Source organism: Elephas maximus, chromosome 14 (genome assembly GCF_024166365.1).
Source record: "Elephas maximus indicus isolate mEleMax1 chromosome 14, mEleMax1 primary haplotype, whole genome shotgun sequence".
Classification (NCBI taxonomy): Eukaryota; Metazoa; Chordata; class Mammalia; order Proboscidea; family Elephantidae; genus Elephas; species Elephas maximus.
Window position 1 is genome coordinate 37,573,206 of NC_064832.1, and position 21,313 is coordinate 37,594,518.

The 21,313-nt window shown below is 42.3% G+C and overlaps 1 protein-coding gene across 6 annotated transcripts in view; it reads left to right on the plus strand.

Moving 5' to 3' along the window:
* The window catches only part of ENOX1 (ecto-NOX disulfide-thiol exchanger 1), a 749,536-nt gene that overhangs the window by 631,502 nt on the left and 96,721 nt on the right, over positions 1-21,313 (plus strand). For all 6 annotated transcript variants that reach the window (XM_049852937.1, XM_049852938.1, XM_049852939.1 and 3 more), the window contains one exon: positions 2,932-3,116. In XM_049852937.1, the coding sequence (XP_049708894.1) occupies positions 2,932-3,116 (185 nt within the window). The remainder of the gene's footprint in view (positions 1-2,931; positions 3,117-21,313) is intronic.

The window sequence follows — 21,313 nt, forward strand, 5'->3', positions numbered from 1 at the left end:
TCTACCTGAAGTCATTTCTGATTTTATGAGTAAGTCCTTGAGAACTATAAAATTGGCAGCTTCTTGGTTTTGCACACGCATATACACCAAATAAAATTGCCTTTATTCATTCTCTTCTGCCTCCAGTTCATTCCATGCGCCATTGCCCAACTAATCTTCCTAAATCGCCAATTTTATCATGTCCTTCCGCTGCCCAAGAACCTTCAGTGGTTCTCAGTTGGCCGCCCCATTGAGCCCAACTCTTCAGCCCGACTCCACAGCCTCCGCACTCTCTCATCATCGGACACTTGCCTTTCGGGTCGGGCTTCTCCTTCCTGCCCCAAAACTGTTCTGTCATCAGTTCGCATCTCTGGGCTTTTGTTTATGCCCTTGCCCCTGATGGAGATTCCTATTCATCCTTCAAAGCCTTGTTTGATTATCTGAGCCTGCATTTTTCTTTCTCTTTTCTGTACTCCTAGAGGATGCGTGCCCTTGCCATGTACTTGACACTAAATTTCTCCTGTATTTACTCATCTAACCAACATCTATTGAGTGCTTATTATATGTTAGACATCATGCTGTTCTTTATCCCTTTGAGTAGGCTAGTCTCCTTGCAAATGTGTCCATCATAATTTGATTTTAAGCTCCTGAGAGAAGAGACGTATTCTTGTCTTCTCTTTTTTGTGATCCAAGATGCCCAGACAGGCCTGGGCACAGAGTAAGTATGCAGTAAATGCTTGTTGACTAATGGATCCCTAATGGTTTGTGGTAGGGAATTTTCTGGTTAAGTGCATGTTGTTTGATTAATATTTTAGTGTGTACTATTCATAGATTATCATTTAGCAAAGTGGAACATCATAAAACACTCAACTGTAAGACTGTTATTAACATCATTTGGTGTTTGATATTGGAGAAGAGAACTCAGTGAGCTCTCAGGGCACCTCGCTGAAAACCGACCATCATTTACTGTAACAGGCAGTGGCAACGTCCAGGAGGCTGGCCTAGACCTGGCCCCTGCCACAGGGACTTGGGGTGCGGAAATCAGCGTGTGCTGAAAGCCAGCTGTCTGATGGGTACCACACCAGGCCCAGGCCCCTTATGTACCAGAAGTTACGTCTTTGAAAAGTTTAAGATGACGAACTTTTTTTTTTCCTTTTATTTTTTTGCTTGCTTATAAAAGTAGAGAATAAATTTCCTGGTGAGAGTGGGAAGAGAGTATGGGAAATTGGTAGGAAAGGGAGAGAATGGTTTTGAACCGTCTGGTGGGAATTAAACGTATCTGTAGCCGCACAATAAAGCAGTGGTTGAGAGCAAAGACTCCAGAGCTGGGTTTGAGGACCAGCTGGGTGGCACAAATGGTTTGTGCTCGACTACTAACCTGTAGGCTGGCGGTACGAACCCACCCAGAGGCTCCACAGGAGAAGGGCCTGGTGATCTGCTTACGTAAAGATTACAGCCACGAAAACCCTATGGAGCAGTTCTAGTCTGTAACACATAGGGTTACTGTGAGTTGAATTCGACTCAACAGCAGTGGGTTTGGTGTCTTGGCTTGGTTTGTGCTACTTACCCTGTGAACATAGGCATGTTCCTTGTTTGTAAGGATGGAGGTGAGAATAGCAATTACATCATGGGCTTGATGGGCAGACTGAGTTAGTTCATACAGAGGTCCTGTGCAGTGTCTGCTACACAGTGAGTGCTCAGCCAGCTGGTCTTATTGTTGGAGGCCACCGCTAAGCAGTAAGCTGGAAACTAGAGGAATGAGTCTCCACCCTCGCTCTGGCTTTTTGCCACCCGCTCCTTTCTTACTCAGTTTCAGCTGGTTCTGAAGCCTTGAGGCTGCATAAGCCCCCGAGGTGTCTCGGCTTCTCAATAAGTAAGATGGAGGTGCGGGTGACCTCTGAATCCAGGCAGAGAGCATTTTAGGTCTCAGGAAGGAGTATTAGAGTAACCAGTCAGCCTTGGAGGGAAAAAGAGCTTTAATCTCTTGGTGAAACATATGAAAGTAGGTTACCATTCTGATGAGGAGTTAGAGAAAACAATCTGTGCAGCTGGTCCCAGCAGCGGGCAGGAGGAATGGTGTGTGTATGAGTGCCTCCGTCCCCTGGGATGCTGCAGCCTGCCTCCCCCTGTGGAATTGCTGATTATTGGAAAGAAAGCAGTACCCCAAGGAGCTGAGCAATCCTGTAGAAAGGGCAAGAATGGTAATGTGCTAGATGGGACTGTTGCCTGTGATTTTGCATGTCATTGTCACCTAGCAACATGTATCGATTTCTGATGAGGTGCTAGGCTTGGGGGAGAGGTCAGGAGCAAGAATTTAGAAGGAATCAATCCTTGTGCCCTCAAGAAACATGCATAGATAAGTTAGGACAAAAAATAGATACGAATTCCAAAAGAAATGATGCCCACCGACTGCAAAATAAACATCCCTAAAGTAATGCACTTTGGCTTTGTTTCTGAGGTGTTACCAACAATAAGAAGTTGGGTGAGAGACTCCTTTTCCCACACCAGTTGCCATCCAGTCAATTCCAGCTCATGGCAACCCCATTTGTATCAGTAGAATTGTGCTGCATAGGGTTTTCAGTGGCCAATATTTCAGAAGTAGATAGCCAGGCCTGTCTTCCAAGGAGCCCTTGGATGGACTCGAACCACCAACCTTTCAGTTAGCAGCCAAACGTGTTAACTGTTTGCAACAACCAGAGATTTTTTTCCCAAAGACAAAAAAAAAAAAAACCTATTGCTGTTGAGTCCATTCTGAATCATAGTGACCCTATAAGAAAGAGTAGAACTGCCCCACAGGGTTTCCAAGGAACATCTGGTGGATTCCAACTTCCAGCCTTTTGGTTAACAGCTGAGCTCTTAACCACTAAACCAGCCGCACAGAAGGCTCTCTCAATCTTAGCCCCTTTGTGTGCAAGCAGGTAACTTACTTGAACCGCTCTGTCTGTCCTTCAGCCTTAGCTGCCCAGGCCTACGCCCTTAAAGAGGAGAACGACAGTCTCCGTTGGCAGCTGGATGCCTACCGGAACGAGGTGGAGCTGCTGAAACAAGAAAAAGAACAGCTTTTTCGAACGGAAGAAAACGTCACCAAGGACCAGCAGCTACAGTTCCTGCAGCAAACCATGCAAGGCATGCAGCAGGTACCGAGCTAAGGTTTCACAGACAGGGAGTGTGTGTGAAGGGAGATGGCAGCCATTGGCTGGGAAGGGTGGAGGAGGAGAAGTGAAAATCACAAAGTTAAGTTGATAGGAGAGAAAATATGGCAACGACTGTTTGTGGAAGGATATAAACTAGAGAAAAGCCAAGCTACAGAAATAAGTTGAAGAAATACCCACTTGAGGTAGGAAATAAAGGAAACGGAATTTAGGAGATTGAACAGTTGTGTGTAAAGCTCAGCTTCGTGGCAAATGGTCAGAAAGTTCTTGCCAATCATGATGCTGGTGTTTGAAATCTTGGAACTTTTAGACTACAAGCATGCTGGCTGATTTTACCGATGTGTGCAAGTTTGTGTATTTGTTTTCAAAGACATTGTAAATGTAAACTCTATTGCTTCATCTTTTTCCAAATTATACTTAGGATCTAGTGTGCTTTTATGAACACACTACGTATTTAAGAAATGTTTCTTGACGTACTGAATGAAGCCCCAGAGTCTTTGGAGGTAGACCGCTTAGGAGCAGATCAATAGTTGTGCTTCGTCAAAGGGCCAGACGTCATCCTAGCACACTGAATTTAAAGATGTGTGTTTATGGCAATTTTTGGAAAGGAGAAAAGCTGTGGGCTCTGACGGAGGAAGAAATGTGGGACATGGGGGACCAAGGACGGGAAACCTGAGCACTGGCAATGGGGGAGGAGCATCAGAGATTCGTAGCTGGATTTATATCTGAAGTCATCGGTTGATACGTGATATTCTTCAGGTGTGAGGGCAGCGGGAGAATTCCTGCCTTCGGTACAGGAGACCTAGGTTCAGTTTCCGGCCGATGCATCTCACGTGCAGCCACTGCTCAGCTTTCGGTGGAGGAGTCCATGTTGCTATGATGCTGAACAGAAGTCCTGGTGGTGCAGTGGTTAAGGGCTTGGCTACTAACCAAAAGGTCAGTGGTTCAAACCCGCCAACCCTGCTCTGCAAGAGAAAGATGTAGCAGTCTGCTTCTATAAGGATTTACAGTCTTGGAAACTCTATGAGGGCAGTTCTACTCTGCCCTATAGAGTCGCTATGAGTTGGAATCAACTCGATGGCAATGGGTTTGTTTTTTAGTTATGATGATGAACAGGTTTCAGCAGAGCTTCCAGACTAAGACGGACTAGGAAGCAATCTACTTCCTAAAATCAGTCAGTGAAAATCCTATGGATCACAGTAGTTTAACCGACAACCGAAACAGGGATGGTGCAGGACTGGGCAGTGTTTCATTCTGTTGTGCATGGGGTTGCCATGAATTGGGGGCCAACTCGATGGCAGCAAACAACATTTTAAGGTGTTTTGGGCATTTGGTGTTAGAATAACGTGACATAAATGGTCATCATCACACATGGGTCTTTTGTTTTTGTTTCCTCTCTGAGTACACAAATCCAACCAATATATTTTGAAAAAGGATTGCTTTTATTAGACAAGGGAAATACAGGTAGGATGATGGGAAATTAAAGTATGTAGTGAGTAGGGGAGTTTTGTCAATTCCCCCATCCACTTTGACTGCTCTCTAAGCACAAATCACCTCCAAAAGTATCTTAATGATTAGAGGTAACTCACAGAAGCGTTAGCCAAGAAAGGAAAAACAATCAAGGAGGAGGAATATAAAAGAAATCATGGATTGGGATATGAAGAAGTTAATGACCATGCCACAAACATTATGTAGTAAACATCTTCTGTCATTTTAAAGCAATTTTTGAGTCTGGGCTTTGAGTCTTTAACTAGTCAATGTTCACAGCGTGTGTTAGATATGTGAGTGCAATTCAGAGGACAGAGCCAGCCAGGAGAATGCTACTACAGTCATTGCTCAGGTCCCTGCACTTGGAAACCGCTGTGACAGCTTGTGTGTGAGGCCCCTGGGGTTGTTCATATGCCCCAACACTGGGTATCTGTCGGCACCCTTGTCAGAAAGAGAGTCTTCTGATTTTCCCAAAGACCATGATAGCAGACCTGGTCCATAAGCTACTATGTCATATCTCCTGCAATGAGCCCTTTTTTCCTTCAGAAAAAAAAAAAAATCACCCTAATTGCTTTAAGGGTGAATAAAAAAGAGTTGCCATCCAGCTGACTCCAACTCATGGCAACCCCGTGGGTGTCAGAGTAGGACTCTGCTCCATACGGTTTTCGATGGCTGATTTTTGGGAAGGAGATCACCAGGCCTTTGTTCTGAACACTTCTGGGTGGACTTGAACCTCCAAACTTTCGGTCAGCAGTTGAACACATTAACTGTTTGCACCATGGAGTCACTATGAGACAGAATCAGTTCGGTGGCAACTGGTTCTAAGAGTATATAAAACCTTCTCATACTGCTGAAGTTCAAATCCGAAAGAAGTCAGAGGAGGTAAGGAGTTAGTCATGGAGAAGTACACCCAAGAGGAGATACTGTCAGCCCAGGTGAAGTCGAGTAGCCTTACAGGTGGTCCACAAAGGAACGGTGGGCACAAAGCACCACCTGAGTTACGTCCCTCTGAAAGGAAGTATTCATTCTTTGAGCTTCCCATACGTTTTCAGAATATCCTTATCAGTAGGAAATTTACCTTAATATACTTTTAAAAATTATGTGTTTTAAGAGTCATATGTTTTCACCTTAACATCATTTTAAATAAATAACCTGCTAAAATATATATATATATATATATATTTTTTTTTTTAATTGGAGTCCTGCCGCCAAGGATTCTCCTGATTTTAAAAATCTACTTTCAGTCTGCTCACCGTCCATTTCGCAAATCAAAAAACCAGTCTCAGGTGAAGGTCCTTGGGGGGCGGGGGTGGGGTGGCAAGGTTGGACTACATATGTCATCGTTTTAGCAGTCAATCTGGGTTTGGGAAATTATTTCTGTAACTAACACAAGAAAATAAAAAGCTTTAATGGCCTTAGGACTAAAAAAAAGACTAGTGAACTCTTTTTAGAGTTGCCTTCAAGTTTAGCCAGAAAGTTTCTACCCCTTTTTCTTTTAATCCCTCCAGGATATCTTCACTGATGTCACACTGTTCTACATGTGTTCATGAAGTAAATGTTACAGGCAGGGTTTCTAAAATTGAAAACCCTTGGGTGACTTTGTCTAGACATTTCTGAGTTTATCCCTGCATTGCATGTGAGTCACAATTTAATACTAGAGGTTTCACATAAAAAGCTTGTATCCATGGCCATGTCCTTCTCCCAAGGAGTGGCTGGTGGGCTCCAACCGCCAACCTTCCAGTTAGCAGCTAAGAGCTTTAACCACTGTGCCGTTACGCCACCAGGTTAATATTAGAAGTTGCACACAAAAGGGAATAAAAACTTGTATCCATGGTAACATGCTAGCCTTTACCTGATCTTCAGCTGGCGGTGAAGTTAACCTCTCTGCCACAGGGGGTAGCGAGATTGTTGACTTTCATTTCTATCTTCACAAAGTACACACATAAAGAATATACAGATCTTAAACTCATTCATCTTCACACTACCACACTGAATTTTTTTGTTAGCTTTATTCAAGTAAAATTTACAGACTGTAGTGTGCAGTCTTTTTTGGTGTCCAGTTCTATGAATGTTGACAAACGTGTACAATTATGTACGTAACCACTACTGCAGTCAATATATAAAACAACCCCCTCACCTCAAAATGTCCCCTCTCATGCCACTTTTTTAGTCAGTCCCACCCCCAGCAACCACTGATCTGTTTTCCACCTTTTACTTTCTCACCTTTCCTGAATATTGTATAAATGGGATCACCCGGCACGTAACCTTCTGAGGCTGGCTTCTCTCACTGAGCATAAGGACTTTGAGATGCATCCATGTTGTTGTATGTACCAGCAGTTCATTTATTTTTATGCTGAGTAGTAGCCCATTGTAAGGAAGTACCATAGTCTGTTCACCTAATCACCAGTTAATGGACATTTGGGTTCTTTCCAGTTTGGGACGATTATAAATAAACTTGCTATCAACAATAGCTTACAGGTTTTTGTGTGTTTAGAAAATTTTTTTTTCATGCCTCTTGAGTAAATACCTAGGAGTAGGATTGCTGGGTCATATGGTGTTTTTAATTGCGTCAGAAACTGCCAAACTGTTCTTCAAAGTATCTGTACATTTTACATTCTTCACAGCACAGGTAGACAAGTCCAGGTGTTGTGTGTCCTCCTGGGTCGGCACTTGGTACGGTCAGTTTGTTTTCTCTTGTTTTGCCTTTCGTAGTCACTCTAATAGGAGTGCAACGGTATCTCATTGTGGCTTTATCCATATGGAAATTTCAACAACATTTCCAATTCTCAGTTGTGAGGATGGCTGAATATGTCATAGTTTAAAATAACCAATTTAAAAATCAGGACTGTTTTTCCAAGCCTTCTGTAAATTGTATTCTGATAGGACTAATAAATATTCAGATAACTGACCATGCTGATCATAAAACTGTGTGTGACTGATGATTATGTCAGAAGGTTCCTTCATAAATACTTTAAGCCAATGCCTTTAAATAGTGCTAGCAAATCTAGTCTGAAGACCAACTGCTCTAGGCCAGTAGACCTTTGGCCCGTGTAGAACAGTGGCTCCCAGACACTATTGGCTTGACATTTTTAAGAACCAGGGCTAGTCAGCTCTCCTGACAACTTTCAGCAAGGGAAGACCAGAACTAAATAGGGAAAAAGAGAATTATTGTGATCAGCACCATTTTAGAAACAAAGTAACAAGTGTTTTTCTCCTTATTTTCAAAGCACAACATATGTGTGATTTTCTGCATAAGTAATGTAAAATCTCACTAATTTAAACTAATTTTGTAGAACACAGAGAAACATTATTACTTTCCTAAAATATGAAGTAACCTTTGTTAGTTTTACCATACATGGGTCAAGAGTTGGTCTTTGGAATATATGTTAATGAATGAATGTATGGTTATTTTTAGGGTTGTAAATCTATCAATCTATATATATCACAACTTTTGCTAATTTAACGTTTTTCACGTGTCCAATTTAGTGACATGAATGTGCTTTTAAATTAACACATCAGGGAGTGTATCCGATCACTTAAGTAAGGTAAGCATGTCTTTTGTCATCTTGTTTAAATTATTCAATTGCTTAGTAAGTACTTTTTTTTTAGAGATTTAAAAAAAGCTTGGGTTCAGTTCCTCCCCCTGATTCACATCTGTTGGAGTCTAACATATGTATAAGTCAAGATAATAGTAAGGGCAGCAGGTGTGGTGCCATGGGAAATGGTGAAGGTAGCTGTGGTGATGTTGGCGATTATGTGGTAGGGATGGTGACTGTGGCGGTGAAGGTGGCCGTGGCGGTGAAGGTGGCTTTGGTGGTGAAGGTGACTGTGGTGGTGAAGGTGACTGTGGTGGTGATAGTGGCTGTGGTGGTGATGATTGTGGTGCTGATGTGAGTATGATGGTGATGGTGTCTGTGGTGGTGAGGGCGACTGGCAGTAATGGTGGCTATGGTGGTGATGGCGACTGTGGCGGTGATGGTGACTGTGGCAGTGATAGTGGCTGTGGCGGTGAAGGCAGCTGTGGCGGTGAAGGCAGCTGTGGCGGTGAAGGTGGCTTTGGTGGTGAAGGTGACTGTGGTGGTGAAGGTTACTGTGGTAGTGATAGTGGCTGTGGTGGTGATGGTGGCTGTGGTGGTGATGATTGTGGTACTGATGTGACTATGATGGTGATGGTGTCTGTGGTGGTGATGGTGGCTGTGGTGGTGATGGTGACTGTGGTGGTGAAGGTGGCTTTGGTCATGAAGGTAGCTGTGGTGGTGAAGGTGACTGGTGGTGATGGTGACTGTGGTGGTGATAATGGCTGTGGTGGTGAAGGTGACTGTGGTGGTGAAGGTGACTGGTGGTGATGGTGACTGTGGTGGTGATAATGGCTGTGGTGGTGAAGGTGACTGGTGGTGAAGGTGACTGGTGGTGATGGTGACTGTGGTGGTGATAATGGCTGTGGTGGTGAAGGTGACTGGTGGTGAAGGGGACTGTGGTGGTGAAGGTGACTGGTGGTGATGTGACTGTGGTGGTGAAGCTGACTGTGGCGGTGGTGGCTGTGGTGATGTGACTGTGGTGGTGAAGCTGACTGTGGCGGTGGTGGCTGTGGTGATGTGACAGTGGTGGTGAAGGTGACTGTGGTGGTGAAGGTGGCTGTGACGGTGGTGGCTGTGACGGTGGTGGCTGTGGTGGTGATGGTGGCTGTGGTAATGATAATGGCTGTAGTGGTGATAATTGTGGTGGTGATGTGACTGTGGTAGTGATGGTGGCTGTGATGGTGAAGGTAGCTGGGGTGGTGAAGGGGACTGTGGTATGATGGTGACTGTGGTAGTGGTGGCGATTGTGTGGTAGGGATGGTAACTGTGGTGGTGACAGTGGTGCTTTGGTGATTATAAAATACTACAGAAAGACAGGCAAAAACAACTTTTCAAGGAAATTTTAGAGAATTTTTAACAAATTTCTCAAAAACTTCTTACTTGAAAGTTGTGAAAACCCAGCAGGACCACTGCTCTGAATAGACATTAAAGATAGCACTGACTGAAAACTGGGGAAATCTATGGCAGACAAAGAACACGAGTGTTAACAGGACTTTCACTTTGATTTTTTCTATGTTTTCTTTCGGAAATAGTAGATCAGATAATGGACTTACTAGGTTGGTGCCCTATGCCACTTATCGTTTTTCTCTTATTTTCTGTTTTAACTTTATCTTCTGGCTTTTCTCACAAGGCTTTTCTACTGAAGTTTTATTTAATAGTAATTTTATCTCAAAAGCTTATTTTGTTGTCTCACTATTATCTTTCCATGTAGTCGAATCCGTATTTTATGGTTGCAGTATCTTTTCAGATCTCTTTGAGAATACTAATTACAATTTCGTTAGTTTTCTTTTGTTCCTTGAATCATTTCTGTTTATTCCAGGATTGGTTGATTGGTTTCTCTCTCTCAGTCTGTCTCTTTTGTGCTGTAGGTTTCATTGTGTGTGTGATGATGCTTGGCAATCTGTTTATACTTAGGATTGGAGGGTTGGTTCTCCCCAGCGCATCTCCCATTTCCATTCTGGGAAGCTGGTGTGGATTTCCTCATAGCTGTAGGTCCAGGTCTTGTCCACTGCTGAGTCTTGCTCCCATGCAGCGGCTGACAAGAGCTCGGTGTACCAGCGCAGGCCTCATGGACTGGCAGGCTTCATTTTCAGGAGGGTTGGGGATCCCACAACTCCAGAATCTTTCATATACTAGGAATTCCCTCCCTATTCTCTTTCCTCTTATAGGTTTATTCATTGACAGATATTTAAATTGAGTCCCTGGAGAAAGGAAAGAAAAAAATGCAGGTACTGCACCTGACATCTTGAACAGAAACCTGTTTCAGAGGCCCTTAACTTTAATCCAGCCCTTGAATTCTTGGTTAGCGTGGGACCAGGGGAGCGAAGGGTGAAGAAGGGAAGAATACTGCAAATTATTCTAGAAACATATAGGAAAGGAATGAACAGGAAGCAAATCTTAGTGAATGCCTAAGAGGAAGGAGCATGGGAACTCAAGGCAGCAGATTCTGGAGTAAAGACAGCTGCCTCAGGAAGAAGAGGCAAATGCGCAGGATAGAAGGTTTTAGAAGAGAGAGAAGAGACAGGTAGTCAGGAAAAGGTGACGTGAAGAGGCTGAAATAATAGAATAAAGAGAGAAATAGTTGTTCTCTGCTGTATTTCTGTTTCCTTGTCCTGGAAGAGAGGAGGAGGCAGGGAAGTGAAACCAGACAGATGGATGTGCAAAGAACAGAAGAATAGAGGCTGTCCCAGACAGAAGGACGAGAAGGCTGCTCAGAGATAATGGGAGATGCACTGGAAAGAACAAACAGCCCTTCCTCTACCGTCAAAAGGAAAAGAAAATAGCACAAGCAGAGAAGAAAAAAGGAAATCTCCGTTAAAAAAGAAATTCAGCATTATCACAATGACAAATTATAAGAGCTTTCATGAAATATTTAGATGAATGAACTAGAGGTACAATATGAAAAAACTACAGTTTGATTAGTTGGAAATGTAAATTGCAGTATATTAGAAGCATCTTCCTTCTGTGAAGGGCTCATGAACCTCAGAAATGTTCAGTTGGAAGAAATGCCATAAACATGAGGATCTGATGTTGCCTCATTCAGGATGACACTTTCAGCAATGTTATCATAATGCTTTAATATAGAAACCATTCCACGGCAGTGCAGAAAATAATTTGGCATCACTAGGTAGAGCAAGAAAATCACATTATTACAGTGTAGAGAAAGGGGCTATCTTTTAGACTTTTAAGCACAAGTGGGAAAGCCTTGAGTGTAAAAAAGGTGAAAATATGTGTTTGTTTAAAGGCACACTCGTATGCACATGTAAAAAGCTGGAGTCTTTACAAGGTACGGCTGGAGAGACAAACATCATGTTTATCTGATTCCATTTCAACTACCCAGATGAGATTTGTTTCTTTCTAAACAAAAGACAATGCTCCAGACATGGCTGATATACATACTAAAAGACACTGGCATTTACTAGGTTCTGAAAAATTATAAAACACATGCATCTCTCACATAATATGGCTTTAAAAAGCTTCAGTGACTGAACACAAAGGTTTGCAAGAGCTGCCAAATTTTGAGCCCATCCCATTCTTTTCATTTCACTGACCCACAGCTTGTGCAGTGAAACCTGTGAGAGCCCGAACTTGGCGGGACTGCCTTCTTGTTCTGGGTCTCAGAAGTTTTCTGCCTTTGACAGGGTGCAGTCTTACTACTTTCCTATCACTATTAGTGGAAAATATTTGAGTTTTCTTTCTCTAACAGGTTGTTGTCGTACACAGGTTCCGGCTTTCACAGGTTTTACTGTAATTTCGTTTTCTACCCATTCTTCAGAAAACTACCCCCAGGGTGGTGCATTAGAATAGCAGCCCATGTGATGATACTCCTCATTAGTAATTCAGGGACACCTCTCATTGGACTGCTCAAGTCATTTGTAGAGCCCCTGCTTGGCTGCGTGTGCATTTTCCAATATTTGCAGGTTGCATTCCTTGGCACATACAAGGCAGGTCTATGTCCCACCTCAGTGTGAGACTATGGGATTATTGGGTACATTTGGAACCAGCAATAGAAGCCATTGCTCCAATTCCTGGCCCAGGTCTTTACATTCTAGTGTTCTACCTGTTTGAAATGATCACACCTGACATCTGTTAAGGAGTTGGGGAGTTTTCAAAGCACTTTGGACCAAAGTAAGCCTTAGGGATACAAGACTAAATGAGGGGATAACGGAGAGGAAAACTCCCTTGGCTTTTGAGCAGTTTTAAGAGAGAATAGGCCCCTGGGTGTCTTGCTATTTTCATTAGCCAAGGGCCATAAGATGAGGAAGAAGGTAAGCTGTATTCATGCCAAACTTTTGCACAATAAAATGAAAACACTGAACTATTAGAAGGAAGAGGTGGCTCCAGCCTGAGGTCATCTGTTTTCTGCACAACTTGCAGAGATCAGCCTGTCTGAACCTCGGGTTCTTCCCTCTGGAGAACAGGGCCTGCCGACCTCAGTAAGGGTTTATTAGAATGAGATCATGTCTGTGAGCACATTTGGAAAATTGTAATACAAATGCAAACTGTCACTAACATTATAATTCATTATGAAGTACCTGTGATTGCCATTTTCCAGGCAGAAATATGAAGGGATGTAGAAGTTGAAGAGAAGACTCTGGATTCACAGAGTCAGTCTGGACAACGCAGACCTAGATTCCCTGGTTCTGGTGTGGCCTGTGCTGCTGTTCCCATGTCTCTGACAGCAGAAGGCCCAGTCTCTACAGTGGGCTCACGGAAGCGCCTTCATGTTATTTGTCTCATTTAACCCTCCCAGCAATTCAGGAGCACATTCCTATCCCAGTTTTTCTGGTAAGGGATTGAGACCTAGAGATGTCAAGCGACTTGCCCAAGGCACAGCATGTACCTGTTACAGTGAGAACTCCAACCCACGTCTGTCTGACCGCAGCCCCTGTGTCTTCCCCATTATCTCAGAACTTTTCTAAAGTGCACTCTGAAAGTGGTGCTTCAGAGCCGCGACAATCATAAGATCAGAAGCTGTCGGCTTCACGCACTTTCAGATTGCTAAACAGACGATCGGCACATCACGTTGCCTGTTTTCTGCCTCTCATGTCATAGCCCCTAATTTGGTCTTTGCATTAACACAGAGTTAAGCTAGCAAAAAAAAAAAAAGGCATACATGCGGCTTTTATTCATTAAATCTGAACTGTGAAAATAAATCTCCACACTTCTGGGAAGGGAAAGAGAAACCTAATAAAACTTAACTCTGGGAGGCTTCAGCTCATCCTTAGTTATCCTGCTCTGCCATTAATTAATGTGATCATCAAATGCACCGTCATTAGCAATCATTCCTTCTAAAACTAATGAGGCTAGCAGACGAATCAATGTAGGAGCCAGGGGTAGGAACACGGGATTGACCTGCAGACCATTAAAATCGCTTGGCTTCTGTTGTTCGCTGCTCTCCCAGACATCTGCGGTGGGAAATACAGAACCTGAGATAGACTTGCGGCCATTCCTGGGAGCAAGGAACTCTGCTTTTCCCAGCAGTCTGCGCGGCACTCGTTGGATGAGCTTTGAATGACCTTCCCCTTTCCCCTTCACCACCTCTTTTGGAAATTGCCTCTTGCCTTACAGGCGACATCACACCATGAGGACCAGATTTATAGTGAAGCAGGTTTTTCCTTAAATGCAGTAAATCAAAACAGACTTTTCCTGCAGACAAACTGGCCTTCTTCTGTGTTGGACCGTTGTCATCTCTGCCTAGAGCCATGGATGCTAAAATGAGTCCTTGTGGTCTGGCCTTGACTTCATTTCTTTATAGCCTGGCAGTGCAAAGCAGCAGCTCCCCTCACGCTGAAGCCCTGAACCCGGCAGCACACATTGCTGCCCGCATACAGCAGGTGTCACGCCTGCGGCCAGACTGATGTAATTAGCTGTCTCTCAAATTGGGCTGTGGGCTTTCTACTTGCAGCTGCTTAGGAGAAGAGTCAGGACTAGGAAGGCCGGCCAATTTCCTTCTCATCAGAAAGGACAGGACGGCAGGGAGAAATAGGGTGGGGGCAAAGGAATACAACAAGGAAACCAAGAAAGGGGAAGAATGAGTCAGAGAAAAACAATCCTCTCTGAGTGAGAGAATAAACAGGAAGGAAGCAAAGCATAGGTGGGAGTTGGAGTTTTCCTGAGCCTAGGTTTTCATTTAAATTTCCGTTTTATTTTTCCTTCTTAAAAAAGAATATACTGCATGCTCAGCTCAGGAAACTTGGAGACCTAGAAGCAGCATATAAAAGGAAACATAAATCACTTAGAGTGTCACTACCCAAATAGAACTACTGATAACATTTACATATATCCTTTCTGTCTTTTTTCTGTGTGCACATAAACATACAGGGTTACTCGTTTTTAAATATTGACTAATGGAGTGGCCAAACGTAGTCAGGTAAAGTTTCTGGAATTGTAACCAGAGTGTGGAATTGGGAATTCTTTTCCAAGATGTTGGATGGTTAGTTAAAGACTCTGTTTTCTCCTCTGTTTAACAAAGCATCCTGATAGTCATCAAGGGAAAGTTAAAGTTATTGCCCAGTCTGGTTCTCCCCTCTTCAAAGACCCCCCAGTTTACTCAGTTGACCAGTGAAAAGCTCCTGCATCAGGGTGTTCTTATGTGGATGCAGCTTCCTGTTTGGTAATTACCTGTCAGGTGCTGGTCCTTTCTGATTCTTCCCTGTCTCTCTCCCTCTCTCTCTCTCTCACACACACACACACACACACATTTAGTAAATAGCCACGACAACCTTATTTTCTGAAAGTACTGGGGAAGATAGAAAAGGAGAAAGCATATCAGAACTTTGGTGGTAGGTTTCCAAGGAAAGGGTGTTATAAATAGTGCTTTTTAATGAATAATTTATAAATGAACTGGTTAAGCACTCAGCTGCTAACCCAAAGGTTGGAGGTTTGAAACCAGGGCTTCGAACCAGTTCATTCCAGTTTGAACCCCTGCTGAAAATTTGCATTTCCACCCCAGATACAGTGAATCAGAATCTACATTTTTAACAAGATCCCCAGGTGATTCTTATGTATAATAAATTTTGAGGATCCCTCCCACCCCTCTTCTAGTGGTTCTCAGAATTGGTCCTTAACCAGCAGCATTAGCATCGCCTGGGAACTTGTTAGAAATGCAAATTCTCAGCAGGCGTTGGAACCCAAACTAATAGGTTTGAAGCCCTGGTTTGAACCTGCCCAGCAGATCCGGATCCGGATCCATGGGCGAAAGACCTGCCAATCCACCCCATGGGGCAGTTCTGCTCTGTCACATGGGGTCACTATGAGCCCGAATCAACTCAACCACACCTAACAAAAACAGCATAAATGAATAACCAGCACATTGACTTTTCAAACTTTATTATCACCTTTTTCTTCTTCCTTTTGTTTTCTTGGATCCCTGGTGGCACAGTGGTTAAGGGCTACGGCTGCTAACCAAAAGGTCGGCAGTTCAAATCTACTAGCCACTCCTTGGAAACCCTATGGGGCAGTTCTACTCTGTCCTATAGGGTTACTATGAGTCGGAGTCAACTCGATGGCAATGGGTTTTGTTTTCTTGACTCATTTTTCTGCCCCAGCTCACAGCTGCATTCCTTTGATCATGCCCTACCACCACCTTAATTTAAGCTACCCACTGCCGTTGGGTCAGTTCCCACTCATAGCAACCCCATAGGGTTTCCAAGGCTGTAAATCGCTACTCTGTGGAAGCAGACTACCACATCTTTCTTTCACAGAGCCCCTGGTGGTTTTGAACCACCAGCCTTTCAGTTAGCAGTCAATCGCTTCAACCGCTGTGCCACCAGGGCTCCTAATTTAAGTTAAAAAAAAAAAAAAAGTTAGATGTCATTTATTCAGTCTGAGTGGGTTTCATTGGCAGCTATGAAGACTGTCATTTGCAGTATATTTTCACCCCAAAATCTACATTTTATCTGAAATCATTTATTGATCCAGCGCATTGCATGTTTTTTAACTGTTTAAACACAGAGGTACTTCACAGTTTTGTCCGTCACTAATTTTTGGCACATCTTGTCTTGTTTTCTTCTGAGTTTATATTTTCTTTCCTGGTGGTTTGTACGTCTTCAGTGCTGCTCACAATTTATTTCAGGAAGGGTTTGGTGATGGCCTGACTGTAGAGTCCATGAAACAGCCGTCATGCTGAGATTCTCTTTACAATATAACTCCCTCCCCCGCCCCCCGTAATCCTCCTATTTATCATTTGGGGAGAAGATATTTAAAAAAAGGTTCATGGTGTAGAGTTTTGTCCCTCCTCCTCTTATAATACGAGCTCAGACTGATTTCCTAGAATTTCCAGATCCCTAAGGAGAACTCCCAGGCTCAATCTTTCCTCATGGGTGCCTGGGTCCTGCTTGATTAGGCAGGTCTTTTCACTCTGCTTTCCTGCCCAGCTGGTGATTGCCTTGCTTGGTTTTGAGTCCACAATTTGCTGGCCATTTCTGATGTGAAACCCATGCTTCTCTTTAACTACGTGGCCAGTAAAAAGGCAAGGGAGAATGAGAACATCATGAGAATTTTGCTTTAGGTATAAAATTTGGAGTGGACGTGGGCTCATTTTACCACTATTGTTAGAGCAAGAGCAGTGCAAAATATAGAATATTAAAGCTGGGAGGGACTTTAGTGAGTACCTGGAACAGCCTATTTATTTCACAGTTTTAATCAGATAGAGAGGTTAGGTCCCTGAGCCAAGCCCACCAGCCCCCACCCCAGTTCTACCTCCCACAGTCCACGGCTCTTGATTCCCGGGCGTCAGCTGCTTACTCTGCCTCCTCGTACTTGTTTGTGTTCTGAGAATCTTTTCTTTGTATTTATATCTATCTTCTAGCCTTCTGAAAAATGACATAGGCACTATGATTTTTCCCCAAATCCTAGATAAATGTTGTTTTCTTTTTTCTTCTGATATCAAATGGAAGGGAAATTAATTTGGGCACTTAAGACCAGTCTTCTATGGCTAATTTAGTAGTTCAGATCCAATAAATATCTGACTAAAGAAAAGAACAAGTTGTTGGGTCACTGCACATTTTGCTCTCAGTGGCTGAAAAGTCTAAAGCAATTTTCCTGACTCCTAGTCCCTGCTGCCTGATGTGCTCATGCCCAAATATGTAATACTCTCATCTCATTGACTGAGTAGGACTGGCATTCTCAGAAGACTTTGCTGAAGTGCGAGGATTGACCAAGTCCTTCTGCCATAAGAGGTCCTGAATGTTCCCAGCTGATATTAAGGATCCTAAGGAAACTATTGGCAATGACCTCATCTAGTGCAACCAGCGTTGCCCAGGGTCTCTGAAGGAATGACTGCGGCTTCAGGAATCAGCCCATAGTATTTTAATTTATGCTGGGTGCGTTTGTGTATTCGCAAATGTTTCTATTCCAACAGCACTTTTCTACCCTCCAAATGCTTTAAGAGAGCCCTGGTGCGACAGTGGTTAAGAGCTTGGCTGTTAACCAAAAGGTCGGCAGTTCAAACTCCCCAGCCGCTCCTTGGAAACCCTATGGGGCAGTTCTGCTCTGTCCTGTGGTGTCACCATGAGTTGAAATCCATTCAACAGCAGTGGATTTGGATGAAATGCTTGAAGAGCCTTAAATGAGCCCTGGGCAGTGATGACACTTTTATTCGTACCATACCTATCAAGGAAGCAAGGCTTAGAAAGGGCAGGGGAGCAGCCCCCAAACCAGTCAGTATGGTGTTCAAAATTTCTTTCTGGTTCTTTTTGCTAATGTTCAAAGTAAGATCATGTCGCGAATTGAGACTTTAGAAGAACATGCCTACCCTACTCTTTTGGTGACCCTAGAAGATGATTGTAATTGATGAAGCCTCTGCACGGAACTCAGCCACTACAAGCTTGGTCTACAGGACATGTACAGAAGACTTTACCTTTCAGGTATACCTGGAGCAAATAAAAAAATTAATTCCATACATGGCCTTAAAGCAAATCTCAACAAATTTCAAAGGACTGGTATCATTTTCTGATCACAACACAATTACTGGCGATCAGTGTCAAAAAGGAAAACTAAAAAAAAATTCCGTGTATTTATGAATTTAAAAACATACTTCTAAAACCAAGGGTCCAAAAAGAAATCAATTATAAATTAAAAATTCTTAGAATGAATTAATAATTAAAATACAGCATATCAACACCTTTGCACTAAGCAAGAAGACTTCTGTAACTAAAACAACTTAGAGGAAAAGCAAAACTTTAAATGTTTATCTTAGGGAAAACTGAAAACAAGCTAAGCATCTAAAAAAACTAGCTCCTGTTAAAACAGGAACAACAGGGTAAACACAAAGAAGGGGAAATAAAGATAAGGATAGATATTGCTGAAGTAGCAAACTATACAGTAGAAAGGATCAACAAAGCCAAATATTGTTTCTTTGAAAAGATTAATAAAATGGAAAATCTTTGGCAATACTGATAATGAAAAAAAGATTCTAATAAAAATATTAAAAATGAAAATGAATTATAGCTACAGATGCAACAGAGACTAAGGCGATAATATGAGAATATCAGGAATAACTTTATGGCAAATTTTTAAACTTAGGTGGTATATAGGCAAATTCCTATAGGAAAAAAAATACCTTATCAAAACTGAATAAGGAAAAAATTAAAAATTCAAATGGTCTCATTAAAAAAAAAAATGAATTAGTAGTTTAAAATCTTACATCAAAGCAAACAGACCCAGCATGGTTTTTACAGGCAAGCTCAATAAATATTCAAGGAAGATTATACCAATCTTTTATAAAGTCATTCAAAAAAATAGAAAAGGAGGAAACGCTTCCTAACTCATTTATAAGGGTAAGATACACAGTACTGAAATAGGGCAAGGTCAACTTTTTAAAAAAAGGAAAATTACAGACCAGTCTCACTTAGATTTATGACTTTAAAAAAAAAAAAAAATTATTCTGGAAAGTTATAAACTACCCAGAGGGGTTTATTCCAGGAATGCAAGGTTGGTTCAACATTAGAAAAGTTTGTTAGTGTAATATACCCATTAACACATTCAGTGAGAATAAGCTAATCATTTCAATAGTTACGGGACATCTATTCTGGATTTAAAACTAAAAGCAAACAACCAAAGGGGAAAAAAAATTAACAATTTAGAATATAGCAGAAAGCTTTTTAACCTGAAAACAGTCATCCACAGTGAAGTCAGTGCCAAAGCAAGTAAAATTTTTTTAATCCTCCCAGATTAATCCCACTATAATCTCCCTGGTGGCACAGTGGTTAAAAATTTGGCTACTAACCAAAAGGTCGGCAGTTCAAATCCACCAGGCGCTCCTTGTAAACACTATGGGGGCAGTTCTACTCTGTCATATAGGGTTACTGTGAGTCGAAATCAACTAGAAGGCAATGGGAATGAGTTTATAATTCCCCTGATACAATCACATGGACTAGACTGCAGCTGTTTTATATCACTTGATTTGTATTGTGATTTACATGTTAAAATTGTCATCTAGAAGTAAAAACGGATTGCTGCACCAAGTACGAGCAAACTTTAAAAATGTGGCTTCACCTGTTCTTTCTCTTTGAAAGATTAAAAGTCATCAACATCAACCTTGGTGTTATTTCCTGTTTCCAGAAAGCAGACTTGTCGTTAGGTGCCGTCAAGTTGGTTTTGACTCATAGCGACCCTGTGTACAACAGAATGCAACACCGCCTGATTGTGTGCCTCCTTACAGTAATTTCTGTGTTTGAGCCCATTGTTGTACGCATTGTATCAATCCATCTCGTTGAGGGTATTCCTCTTTTTCCCTGAGCCTCTCTATCTTTCACCAAGCATGATGTCCTTCTCCAGGTACTGGTCGCTCCTGATAACATATCCAAAGTACATGAGACCAAGGCTCTCTATCCTTACTTCCAATGAGCATCCTGGCTGTACTTCTAAGACAGATTTGTTCATTCTTCTGGCAGTCCATAAGTCATAGTATATTCAATATTTTTCACCAACAAAGGCATCAGTTCTTCTTCAGTCTTCTTTATTCATTGTCCCCCTTTCACATGCATATGAGGTGACTGAAAATACCATGGCTTGGGTCGGGGCACCTTAGTCTTCAAAGTGGCATCTTTGCTTTTTAACACTTTAGGGGTCTTTTGCAGCATATTTGTCCAGTGCACTATGTCCTTTGATTTCTTGACTGCTGCTTCCATGGGCATTAAATATGAATTCAAGTAAAATGAGATCCTTGACAACTTCAGTATTTTCTCGGTTTATCATGATGTTGCTCATTGGTCCAGTCGTGAGGATTTTTGTTTTCTGTATGTTGAGGTGTAATCCATACTGAAGGCTGTGGTCTTTGAACTTACTTCATTAGTAAGTGCTTCAAGTCCTTATCACTTTCAGCAAGCTAGGTTTTATCATCCACAGATTGTTAATGAGTATTTCTCCAATTCTGATGCCCCAATCTTCCTCATATAGCCCAGCTTTTCGGATTATTTGCTCAACATACAAATTGAATAAGTATGGTGAAAGGATACAACCCTGATGCACACCTTTCCTGAATTTAAATCATGCATTATCCCATTGTTCTGTTGAACAGCTGCCTCTTGGTTTATGTACAGGTTCCTCATAAGCCCAGTTAAGCATTCTGGAATTCCCATTCTTTGCGATGTTATCCATAATTTATTAAGATCCACACAGTTAAATGCCTTTGCATAGTCAATAAAACACAGGTAAACATCTTTCTGGTATCCTCTGCTTTCAGCCAGGGTCCATCTGACATCAGCAATGATATCCCTGGTTCCACACCCACTCCTGAATCCAGGTTGAGTTTCTGGCAGTTCCCTGTCGATATACTACTGCTGCAACTGCTTCTGAATTACCTTCAGCAAAATTTTACTTGCGTGTGAAAGCAAATTTAAGGAACCATATATCATGGATGATGGCGTCTTCTGTGCCATCATATTAGGAACTGGGCTATCAGCTGATTTCAGTAAAACTTGTGGTTGAAATTGTCATTAAAAGGATGTAGGTATACTTCTAACATCTGATGTTGAAATGCGTGCAGTCACACATCTAAGGTGGAGGGGATTGCTAAGGCTGGAGGAGAGTTTCATCACAGGGTAGATCGATAGTGAAATTGTGAAGCCACAGCTCTAATTTCTATTAGTTTTCTATCTCAGGAGCCTTTCC